This window comes from Hibiscus syriacus, unplaced genomic scaffold (assembly GCF_006381635.1).
Source record: "Hibiscus syriacus cultivar Baekdansim isolate YM2019G1 unplaced genomic scaffold, ASM638163v2 tig00010865_pilon, whole genome shotgun sequence".
NCBI lineage: Eukaryota > Viridiplantae > Streptophyta > Magnoliopsida > Malvales > Malvaceae > Hibiscus > Hibiscus syriacus.
In genome coordinates this window covers 40,881-52,785 of record NW_024062233.1, presented here as the reverse complement: position 1 = coordinate 52,785, position 11,905 = coordinate 40,881, and the positions used below count along the sequence as shown (strand labels likewise).

General features: G+C 33.7%; 2 protein-coding genes across 4 annotated transcripts; one reads left to right on the top strand and one right to left on the bottom strand.

Moving 5' to 3' along the window:
• The first annotated feature begins 322 nt into the window (after positions 1 to 322).
• Positions 323 to 5,499, top strand: LOC120204361 (GATA transcription factor 26-like). Of its 2 annotated transcripts, none has more exons than XM_039204454.1 (8): positions 323 to 828; positions 2,040 to 2,390; positions 2,885 to 3,320; positions 3,692 to 3,764; positions 4,020 to 4,123; positions 4,376 to 4,562; positions 4,644 to 4,749; positions 5,088 to 5,499. In XM_039204454.1, exons 1-8 carry the CDS (start codon positions 789 to 791, stop codon positions 5,390 to 5,392), a joined length of 1,602 nt encoding a protein of 533 aa, XP_039060385.1. In that variant the 5' UTR covers positions 323 to 788; the 3' UTR covers positions 5,393 to 5,499. The 2 variants fall into 2 exon arrangements, with proteins under 2 accessions (XP_039060385.1, XP_039060384.1); XM_039204453.1 differs by lacking the exon at positions 323 to 828 and adding an exon at positions 1,265 to 1,353.
• A 617-nt stretch (positions 5,500 to 6,116) lies between these two features.
• On the bottom strand, positions 6,117 to 9,254 carry LOC120204331 (vesicle-associated protein 2-1-like). Of its 2 annotated transcripts, none has more exons than XM_039204429.1 (8): positions 9,122 to 9,254; positions 8,847 to 8,913; positions 7,731 to 7,801; positions 7,520 to 7,601; positions 7,314 to 7,429; positions 7,071 to 7,211; positions 6,644 to 6,712; positions 6,117 to 6,357 (listed from the first exon to the last, which is right to left on the bottom strand). In XM_039204429.1, the coding sequence occupies exons 2-7, from the start codon at positions 8,905 to 8,907 to the stop codon at positions 6,689 to 6,691; spliced, it is 495 nt and encodes a 164-aa protein (XP_039060360.1). In that variant the 5' UTR covers positions 8,908 to 8,913; positions 9,122 to 9,254; the 3' UTR covers positions 6,117 to 6,357; positions 6,644 to 6,688. The 2 variants fall into 2 exon arrangements, with proteins under 2 accessions (XP_039060360.1, XP_039060361.1); XM_039204430.1 differs by having other exon boundaries at positions 6,118 to 6,357; positions 7,080 to 7,211.
• Between the last annotated feature and the right edge of the window lie 2,651 nt (positions 9,255 to 11,905).

Here is an 11,905-nt window from a genome sequence, read left to right as displayed (position 1 = left end):
TTCGATAAGAGCTACATTCTGTAAGTCGACTTTGACATAAAGAATGAGCTCATCTTTGATAAGAGCTTCATTCTCTAAGTCGGCTTTGACATAAAGAATGAGCTCATCTGCAAAGAATAAATGAAAATTTGAAAAACCATTTTGAAAGCCTTCGACATTGTAAGAAATACAATGACTAAGCCGCTCCATGACTAAATTAAAGAGATACAATGACCAAGTCGCTCCAAGGTTAAATTAAAGATAAATAATTTTACCTAGTGATAACAAATAATAGCATAAATAAAAAATGCACACAAACACAAAACACACTTGACACTGCTCTCTCTTTTCCTTTTTCTTTCTCTTTCCCATTACCTTTCTCTTTTCACAACCATTTATTAGATTCCTCTCAATAGTCTTCTTCTTCTTTTAATAAGATTTTTTCCCATTGGATTGTACAAATCCTAAGCTGAAATACCCATCTCTAAAATATTTCATATCTTCTTGTTTTTTTATGTTTATTGGACTGATAGAAGGACAAAAAGGCTCTTCTGGGTATTTTTCAATTTGAGGGGGGCGCTGCTTTGTTCTGCAAACTAAATTAGCTTTCTGGGTTGTTGCAGAAAAGCCTTTAATGCCCAGTTGAATATGTCATATAAAGGTTGAAGAAATCAATCAAATTTGTATACAAACTTTTCAATTTTTAGTAAAAGTTTTTTGTCAATAAATAAAAAAAATCCTCTTTTGTTTTTTTCTCTTAATTTTTTTGCTTTTGATTTATTTCTATTCCCTTGAGCAAAGAGAAGGATATGGGTAAGCAAGGTCCTTGCTATCACTGTGGAGTTACAAGTGAGTTATTGTTTCTCCAGTTAACTTTTTCTTTATAAAGCTTTAGAAAGACAAAAAAAAAGGACTTAATTTTGAGTTCTGGGATGTGTGTAAATGTTTTTCTTTAAGTCAATATATTTTGTGTATGATTCTATATTTGCTTGGATAAATTCATAATTATATCATTGGAATTTGGGAGGGGAATAACTGTATGAAGAAACAGATTAAACAAAATATATGGGCAAAGATAATAAATTTTAGGACATGTTATGTTCTTTGTGTTATTCTGTTTGTATATGGATTCAGAAAACAGGTGTTTGTTTTTTCAGTCCATGTGAAGCTTTGAACTTGAATTCGGTATTGAATTCATTTGTACCTTTCAACCTCATTTTCTCAGCCTTATACATCTCTTGGAGTTAGTCTTATTTTACTATTGTTCAAATTTCCAGCTTATCTCTCAAGGAAAATGAGTTTGAACTCCATTGGATACTGTGGTAATGCATATGTTGTTGAATTCTTGGCAGTTTCGGATTCAACATTTGATTGGTATTGATTTCCCATTGCTCCATTGATGTTTATAAGCTTAATCATCAAGTCAAACCTCATTTCTCTTCTATTCAATTGAATGGAATGCATTTCCTTGCAACATCATTGTTTTGATCCTTTAGTGATGCACTTGCCATGACTTGCTAAATAAGCTCTGGTTTAAAATTCAGTGTTAAAGAGGAAAGGACTCTAATGCTTGTTCCAAGACTTTTCTTTCGTTCTTTGTCGATAAGAGCTGTCCACCTCCAATGGACTCCAATACAAATGTGAAACATTTTTCAAGAACTGCACTTTATTCTTTTTAAACCATTCTTTGTTTCTTTTTATTGTTTCTGGATACCATTCAATTCTATTTTGAAGTTATTCTTGTTGACTATTTAGCCTTTAAGCAATTCAACCTCGTAAGTATCGTTTTCATTTAAACACTCTGAATGACTTCTAAGTGTTAAATTTAGTGCACCATTAACAAAATACTTCAAGTGTTTTATAGTCTTTGAACTTAGCGTGTCTTTGAACTTGCCTAAGAATGTTCTGAACTCTTTTATGCACTCTTTTGTATTCTGTTGAGGTGTTGTCCTTTGAAATATCTATAAAATTTGGCAAATGTCTCTTGGGGTTAGAAGAGCCATAAACATATCACAGTCCTTGATTGGTCTAAACTTACTGACAACACCACATTGTGATAGGCACTCCTCTTTGGCGCAACGGACCTCCTGAGAAGCCAGTTTTGTGTAATGCATGTGGATCGCGGTGGAGGACTAAAGGGACACTTGCAAAATATACCCCACTTCATGCTCGTCCTGAACCTGAGGAGAATAGGGCCAGAGTGAAGAGCATATCTATAAATAAGAACAAAGAAGTAAAACTACTGAAAAGAAAGCCAAATCATGAAACAGCCATTGTGTCCCCTGATTACAATCTAGGTTTCCGTAAATTTGTGGATGAAGATACTAGTAATAGATCAAGTTCTGGATCAGCCATATCTAATTCTGAAAGCTGTGCTCAATTTGGCAGTGCAGAGGCTAGTGACTTAACAGGTTGGACATGATGCCATCAGTGTTCCACATCAGTAACTGTGTGGGAGTAAATTGCAATTTTTTTGTCATTAAAGGGTCAGATACTGAAATTCAATGGAAATTCTGATTCCATCTTCTGAACTCATTGGAGATTCATGGCATTATCGAATGATTCTGGATATGTTTATATATCTTTGTAGAATTCAAGTGTTGTGGTTTAACACTAAAAAATGCACAATGAACAGCAGAAGAAAAAAGGTTTTCATATCTTTGAGATATTTGAATTGAATGTTTATTTTTCAGTTGGAACAACCTATTGACATGATTCAGACTATACATTCTTTTATTGTATTAAATCTTCTGCTTAGCATTCATCTTGGTGTTTTAATCCCCATCGTCGAATTTTATCTTCATTTCCCACTTAATCTTGACTAATGCTAGTCAATTCATTTAGATACAGTTTTAAAATTTTGTGGAATACTGATATAAGATGTCTTCATTCTATCTTTTTCCAGGACCTGCTCAATCTAATGTGTGGGACTCAATGGTACCTTCTAAGAAAAGAACATGCGTAAATCGTCCAAAGCCATCACCAGTCGAGAAACTTACAAAAGATCTGTATACTATTTTACATGAACAACGACAATCTTCATATTTCTCTGGATCTTCTGAGGAGGACTTGCTTCTTGAGAGTGAAACTCCCATGGTTTCTGTTGAGATTGGGCATGGAAGTGTTCTGATTGGGCATCCAAGCTCAATAGCCCGAGAAGGGGAATCAGAAGCTAGCTCCCTCTCATTTGATAACAAACAATATTCAATGAATGAGGCTTATTCACATTCATCAAACTTCCCTTCATATAGTGATAGGAAGAGCATAAAATTTTTGGGACATGGAATTGACAAGGCAAAGAACCCTGCTGAACAAGGGATGCTGCATGAGCAACTTAAGAGGTAAAACTTTTACTTTTTATTATGGCACTTCACAAGTTGCAACAGAATCTACCGCTTATGAAGCTAGCATTGGTGTGGACCATGTGAACTTTTAACTGAAAGTTTATGAAAATTTACCATGGCCACTCAAAAACCTTAAAATAAATGTATAGTATATTTCTTGCAGCAATGCAAGACATGTAACTTATCTCAAAAGCTCAATGTAGTAATATCTTGATCCCTGCAGTTTTTTCAGGAAGAAAATTTAGTTATCACGGCCTCATGGGCCATTACATAAAGCAAATAGATGCTGTGAATGTGAGGAGATATGGGAGAATGGTGCTTTCATATTGATTAATATATCTTTACTTTTCCTTTCTGACATTTGGCAGAGACAAGGCTCCATATGAAAAATCACTAATGCTGGAAAGTCATAATTCACCACTGTGTAACATTGATTTGAGTGTAAGTTCCCTTATTTCATTTTCTTTATTTGTTTCTCTGAGGGAAAGTTCTGTAGACCTCAACTTTACCGCTGCTACATTAAAACTCTCAATTGAGAACTCAGAACCATTAAGTTTGATTACATTTTATGATTTCGGATGCTAAAAAATCTCACATAACTCTTCCATCTTAAGGAAGGATTGAGTTACCTTGAACAATTTGCACTGCTGCACATATTCTTTCTCAATTATGTGATGATAATTTTTTGTCGTATAGGATATTATCAACTTTGAGGAGTTCGTCAAGAATTTGACAAAAGACGAACAACAGCAATTACTGCAGTATCTACCTCCACTTGACATTGCCAAACTCCCCGAGAGGTACCCTTTTTTTTACTCTTTTTTGAAGAGGGAAAATAATATATTTCTATTTTATGTTTTGTGTGTAGTGGAATGCATTTTGGGTAATAATAGTAGTTTGATAGTATCCGGTGCACATATAGTGGAAATCAGGTAAAAAGGGGAGAAGGAGAAAAAAAAATCAGTAACGGATATTATTCATTTAAAGAGATGAGAATAACTGAAACATGATGTGGAAAATGGACTTGCTGATAGTTGTCTTTGCATCTGCAGCCTGAAGAGCATGTTCGAAAGCCCTCAATTCAAGGATAACTTATGTTACTTTCAGCAACTGCTCGAGGAAGGGGTATTTGACATCTCTGTTCCTGGGATGAAAGCTGAAGATTGCAAGACTTTAAAAAGACTTGCATTATTCAATTTGACGAAATCTCTCTGGGTGGAACGCCGTAATGGACTCAAGGTTTGAATTGGTTATCTTTAGTGGTGACACTTGACATGAACTTCTTGTGCTCAGTGCATAAAAACATTTCTTTGGCTGCAGAAATGTAAAAGTAATGTTGGAGGGTCGGTTGTTGCTAGAGGACCAAACGCAATAACATTGAATAATTCGGTAACAACGAAGAGATCACGGGACAGTCAAATTCCAGGTTAGAAAATTTTCTCTGCTAGAGTTGCACTGCATGAAACTTTTTTTGGCTCAAGCTATGTGTGAAATAGATCCTGTTAAATTATATTGATGACTTGGTAGTAACATTGAATGTGAAAGTGAAAATAACCCAGATGAGCTTTTATGATAAAAGGAAGTAAAGAATAGTTAATAAACTGGATGAAAGAAATATAATTGCAAACATGAAACATTTTGAAGAAAACTTATCTGCAACTAAATGAATCTCATCTTTAAGTTGAGTGCTAATCTTGTGAGCATTTTGAATTATCATGAGTTACACTGTCATTTTGTTCAAGAAAAAAATTCTTCGTTTTTCAGAAGAAAAAACATTAAAGAGTCCAAAGAGAGGGATCGTGAAGGCTACCTACGGAAACAAAGAACACATAGAAAGCGATGGTTCTTGCTTTAGCCCCAGAAGCCTGTTTGCGTTGCCTCCCGATGATAGCTCTCTAATGCTGGACTCTCTCCATTTTGTTGATGAATGTTCAGACCAAGATTTGCTGCTGGATGTGCCGCCCAATGGCTCATTCCCACAGGCAGAGCTGCTTCATCCTCCTTCAAGTTTAGGGCAACAGGCAAGCACTAGTAGTAACTCGCCGCACCCACATCTTGTCCATCCGTAGTAATGGGTTATTCATTACTAGATTTGCTTTGTGGTTGTCGAGAAGCAACTAAGAGTTCATCATCATTGTATTCATCTTCTTAAGTAAAATTTGAAGTTTTATCTCTACTCTTAGATTTCAGTCTCTCTTTATTTCTGCTGCCATAAATCCATTCTTTTTTCATTTCTTATTTAGTATCAGTCATTCTATGAGCAACCATATTTCTGCTTGAGATTCACATCTAACTGCAAGGTGTTTCATCTCATCATGCGAGTGCATGGAATCATATCATGTACTCCAGTAACAATAAGAGTTTCGCGACTGTACATAATAATATCTTTAAAGGACGAATAAGGAGATAAAGAACATAGCTAAATCAACCCTAAATCTACTTTTTACCATACTTCACCTCCAAGGCCTTTAAATAGAGACGAACCTTCTGTCAGTTTATGTGAATAGAGACAATTCTTCACATGTAACTTACTAGTTAATGTTTTTCTCCTGCAAAGTTGTTTCAATTTTGTCCACAAAGAATCAACTATCTTTTCTCTTAATACATCCTACAAAATTTAATTAATAAGTATAAATAAATTTCATAGGACATTAAATCAAACTCAATAACTTGTATTCTATGGTAATTCGGGTAATAATGTTAATACAATAATTTTTAACATTACTCTAAGTCATTTCAAATTATGGATTGAATGAAACATATTAAAAAAATGCAGCCGATCAAAGGGGGAAAGATCAAATATACAGAAAGGAAAGGAAAAGGGAAGACTCCTTCAAGCAGAACAGTAACATTCAGCATTATACAATGAACATCACTGGTTCCCACCATACTCGTATTTTCCTTTTGTCAACGACCAAGCCAAGGAAAGATTTTACAGAAAACCGATCATTATTCCTATCAGTCCGACAAAGGATGCAAACATGAAGGAGAAGCCGGTGTTGTTCCTACGTTTTCTTTGCCTCTTCAGAAAATCCTGTTGAGAGAAAACAAGATTGTTTACTTATCCATCATGGCTGTAAAACGAGTTGTAGGACACCGTAACTCAAAATCATAAACATGGATGGATTGAAAAGTTGTATGATTTATTGGCACTTTTACATTAGGGCAAACTAAAAGATAGCAAATTAAACCATGAAATTCCAAATTAGGAAAGCTGGATTTCTCTTATCATCTTCCCTGTATTCGTGTATCAGAGATTATTATTGGGTCATCAACTTGTGATCGGAACTAAGACCACGATGTCAGAAAAAGAACCGTACCACTTCTTGTTGCAGCTGAACTGTTTACCGAACTGCGGCATTTCTTTAATCCTTAAGGTGCTGTATGGTCTGATTTCAATGAAAAAAAACTGAAATTTAGAAATTAAGACATGGGAACCGGACACAGGGTTCAGGTTTTCAAGTTAGCAACACCAGAAAATATCATGAAAGGTAGAAAAAACTATGATCTTCAATATCTAACTAAACATTTTTCGGGGAGGGGAGCTCTCCACGTCGGTTCAGATTTCAACAACTATTCCAAACTTCAAAATGTGCGATAAAAAGGCCTCAATCGAACCATTACTCGAAACCTCAAAGAAGGATGTGTAAACATGATGTGAGACTAAGCATTTGTAACATAATATTTCCATTAACAAACAAAATACACCCTATTCCCCCTCCAAGAAAAAAAGAGCAGATAACCAACAAGACTCTCAGAGTTTGCATCAGGGTTTTGTGGTGTGAAGCTCTTTAAGCCTCCGTCTTCTGAATTTGCTTGACCCGAAGGAGATTCGTAAAAAACTTTAAGCTTGCGCTCCTTTATCTCCTTAGTACCATCCTTGTTAAACTGGAAGTAAAGACAGATAGCATTCCAAAACTCAAATTTGTTTTAGACAGTATCATAAAGGTAGTCAATTGAAAACATTAATCTCCATGTAAGCATTCTTACAGTATATGCCGGTGGATCATCCACATCGGTATTCGGAGGGACTATAATACTCTGTAGCAGAAATTTGTCCTTGCATTGCATATCAGGAGGATATTCCCTTTGGGCTTGGAGAGTGACTGATAGGTCAATGAAACTGGTATCATACATAAGGTCATCTCAATGCACTAACAGAGAAATGAAATGGTTTGTGGGATCAAAAGCAATACCTCTGATGATACATGAGTCCCGAGGCATTACAACTCCAGTGTTCGGTCGCACAAAGTACTTCTTGGGTGAACTTGTTTTAACCTAACATGATAACAAGTTGGGAACATTAAAAATCAAACAATCACATCTGAGAATTCCAGAAAGTAAGGAGAATTACACATACACCTAACAAGATTTCATGAACAAATGCAACAATGACAGAAATGGTACCTTAAATGCCACATGGTCATCCGTGTTGTTCGTCAACTGAAGATTGCAAAAACTAGGCTTGTCCAGCTCAACTGAAAACATGAATCACATGAACAAAAGTAAGCTAAAACCTGTTTAACAAAAAAAAATACCGAAGAAAAATGAGCATAATAACGTCTAAGAAGGATCTTAGCAGTTGTGCATTAGAAATAAAGAGGCTCCCATATGCAGAAATCAAGATAGCTAAACACCGATGTGCATCGACATGTAAGAAAGACTAATAAACTTAAAAAAAAAAAAGAACACCCAGAACTGCTTTCTTTTCCCTGAATCTTTTAAAGAACTATATGTTAACCTTACATCACCAACTATTTATACAAGTTAGCATCCGAAAAACATCAGCAACGATTGCCAACAACAGATCAAGGGACCCCCAATGAAGTCAAGGATTTTAAACATAAGAAGCAAAACAATAAAGAAATAAACCAGCCAATGAAAATAGGGATCATCTCCATTCCAACCAAAACCTAAAATTCAACACAAGATTAATCCTTTGCTAGTTCATCACATAACCATGCAGTTGTATCATGAACATCCATATGGATGAAGCCATGATTTTATGTTTGGGGACGAACTTCTAAAATTTTAGGAGGAGCCAATTTATAAAATTCTAAGCTGCGAACACTGGCGGATGCATGTTGAACTCAGGGTACCCACCCAGGATCCCGAATTTCTTTTCCTACCCTGGATGCCAAATTTCTTTACCTTCATTGTTTATTTTATTAAAGGTGACTACCTAAAATTTTATTTATGTTCACCCTCAAATCCGAATTTCTTTATGTTAGTTGTTCATTTTACTATACTCCTGAAATTTTATTTTTGTCCATCCATGCTAAAATTTTCCATTAATAATACAATGTGCCCAACCTAAAAACATATTTTTGGATCCGCCCACTGCTGCGAAAACAACTATCAATAGAAAATAAAAAATTTAAAATATTATATAATTTGAAATTTTCAGGACTACATGCCCACTCTTCGGTCATCCCTGTCCATATGCATATCCAATGGGACTCTGCATATGTACATACATCATGCATGCATGCAAGTTTGAACATAGATAAGACATGGACTTACAAAGGAACTTGAGGTCGTTGGGTTGAACAGATATCAACTGATTAGCGTCACCAGCAGTCATAATGAACTAAAAAAAATCAAAGCAGAACCGACAAACAATCATTAACAAACCTTTAAGAAAAAATCAAATCAGAGCAAAAAGAAAAGGATAATATAAAGCCTTATAAACCAATTCTCCAATAGAATTTCTACTTCAGATTTTTCATATAAGAGAGAGAGAGAGAAATGATTTGGTTAATATTAATCACCCAAATTAGTACGAATTACGAACTAACATGTGGCGCGAACTGCAACTGGTTCGGCCTTATGCTAAAGGAGTCGCCGATACAGTCGCCACCGAGGTTGGAGGTTTGTCGGGGAACCGACGGTAGTTGGGAGATTCTATGCACCGTGGGTCTGCTTTGGAGGAAAAAGGAAGGAAATAAATGTTGACACATGTCAATTTAACATGGAGTGGAGCCCGGTCCTAATGTAACAGCCTGGGGATGGGACCCATCGACGTGGCACTAATTAAAAATAGGGTAAATTACGAGTTTAGTAATTAAACTATCAGTTTTGGTTTGGTTTAGTACCTAAACTTTTAATTTTTTATAATCATACCTAAAATTTAGTTTTGGTTTCATTTTAATACCCCATTCGAAATTCAATGTTAAGTTTTGAAAAAAGTGAAAGTTAAAGGTACTAAAACAGAATAAAATTTATAGTTTATATACAAAACACGTTAAGTTTTTAATAATAGGATACTAAATGAAACAAAAACTAAAGGTTGGGTATGATTTTAAAAAAATTAAAAATTTATGTACTAAAACAGACCAAAACTAATAGCATAGATATTAAATGCATAGTTTACCCTTAAAAGTAAACCTCTTACCTGCCACTTTAATGTTAATAAAAGAAAGTTAAACTTTCTTTTGGATAAACTAAAAGTTTATTATCTAAATTATTATTTTTATTTCGCTTTAGTACTGTGTTATTTTTAGTTTTTTTAATGATGACATGACATTATCTTATGATAACACATCAACATCGCTGTTAAATTTTTAACGGTAGGATGCCAAATTGAAATCTAAACTAAATGTTATGTATGAATGTTAAAACAAATAGAATTTATGTACCAAAACAAAATAAAAATAATAGTTTAAGTATTTTTTATGTTTTTATTAATCTATGGTATAATAGTTTAAGTACTAAATATGTAGTTTACCCTATAATTTTTGGTCCTTCAGTATATTAAATTAATATTTTATTTTAACTTTTTTCATATTTATTTTTATAATGTTGGTGTTATTTTAAGAGTAGAAAAAGGTTGTTACGTTCGAATGCAAAACCTATGTCAGAAAAAGTTGTAATAGCATAAATCATGCAGTGAATTGACTATAATATTATTAATTTAAATTAGTAATTGTTCATATTTTTATATATCTATATGCATATATCAAAATAAAGGTAAGATATGAATTGATGAGAAAGCAAAATAAAGGTAATGGACAACTCTGACTTAGGCACATGACAATTATTCTTAAAAGTAAACTTTGGAGTTCCATAATCATGACTCCGTGAGACGTAACAAATTGGGACGTGAGGTGCATCATTACATCAATATAACAATAATTGGATATCATCTTCTAAAATTTCAATTTCCACCGTAGCTTGCTCGTGTTGAGAATAATGCCGAGGCTTAAAGTAGCATTTTCCGCTTTTTTAACTGAAGATTCTACATCTTATCTTAAAGAAAACAGAACCTTTAATCCTTGTTTAAGTTGTACAGAAAATGGACATAAAGTTTAACACAGAAATGAAGGTAATGGTCTTATGAAGGAGTATGCCTGAACCAAATATGTAAACACCATGGAGAAGTTTTCCAGAGCTTAGTTACACATGTTCTCTTGGAGGACATGATGAACTTTTCTTGAAGCTTATAATGTGTAGATGATGATTCTCTCCTCCTTCAACCCCAGATGATTGATTTAAATGTAAAACAACTCTTTAGTGCCTAAACTCTTGTTATGCGAGCAGTTAAACCATGGTTTAATCTGGAATTCAGCAAAGAAGAACGCAAAATTCCTTAAATAACTCCTCAGTCACAGATTGTGGTTAGGCCATGAGTTGCCCCACTCTGGGCATTGGTCCCTGCCATTGATTTTCTGGTGGGCATGCTACCCTATATTCCATTTCCTTTTTCTTTAAGGATGGGCTTCGAACTCTTTACATTTTTTTTCTTTTAAACATTTGTATTTTGAAAAAACTATTTTTTAATAATTCAGGTGATATAAGATAATAGGGTAAAATACACAAATGGTCTTAATTATGACTATAAAATGTTACTTCGTTGAGTCGCTCGACTATTAAAAGTTACAAAATAGTCATTTGACTATTCATTATATTCCAACTCATCATTTTCTGTTAAAAATTAACAAATTTTTAAGTTGGGCGTTAATATGATGAATATGATATGGTAGTCTTTTGAGAATTTAGGATCATATCTTGTCATATTATAGTCAACAAGTTATTGTTCGGCTCAGAATTTCATCCATTTTTATCGAAAAAGTACGAGCTTGAAACATAATGAATAGTCGGATGACTATTTTTTAACTTTTAATAACAAGGGGCTTAATAAAGCAATACATAGGGGTGTTCATTTTTCGGTTTTAACCGAATTAACCGACCGAACTAAATTAGTTCAGTTAATTCGGTTGGCCACCGAATTGGTTCGGTCGGGGAACAATTAATACATTTTTTAGAATTCAATTAACTGTTAATTCGATTCGAAATCGATTAATTAACCGAATTAACTGAAATTAAATTTTAAATATATTATATATAACTTATGGGTTCAGGCCAAACCATTTAAAACTCAATTAATAATTTAAGATCTAATAACTTTTAAATCTAAATCAATATTAATTAATTAAAAAATCCATATAAAAATTTTATTTTATAATTATATATTATTTAAATTAATTGTAAACTATTTTTTTGAATTAAAAAATATTCAATTTTGATATAAATTAGAAAATTTTAAAAAATTTCGGTTAATTCGAAAATTAAACGAATAAACC

Coding starts and splice junctions, on each gene's coding strand:
- LOC120204361 (XM_039204453.1), top strand. CDS start 1,305: ATGCATATGTTGTTGAATTCTTGGCAGTTTCGGATTCAACATTTGATT. Junction 2,391..2,884: donor AGAGGCTAGTGACTTAACAG/GTTGGACATGAT, acceptor ATCTTTTTCCAG/GACCTGCTCAATCTAATGTG. Junction 3,765..4,019: donor TGTGTAACATTGATTTGAGT/GTAAGTTCCCTT, acceptor TTTGTCGTATAG/GATATTATCAACTTTGAGGA.
- LOC120204331 (XM_039204429.1), bottom strand. CDS start 8,907: ATGACTGCTGGTGACGCTAATCAGTTGATATCTGTTCAACCCAACGAC. Junction 7,602..7,730: donor ATGACCATGTGGCATTTAAG/GTACCATTTCTG, acceptor TTATCATGTTAG/GTTAAAACAAGTTCACCCAA. Junction 7,430..7,519: donor GGACTCATGTATCATCAGAG/GTATTGCTTTTG, acceptor TTGACCTATCAG/TCACTCTCCAAGCCCAAAGG.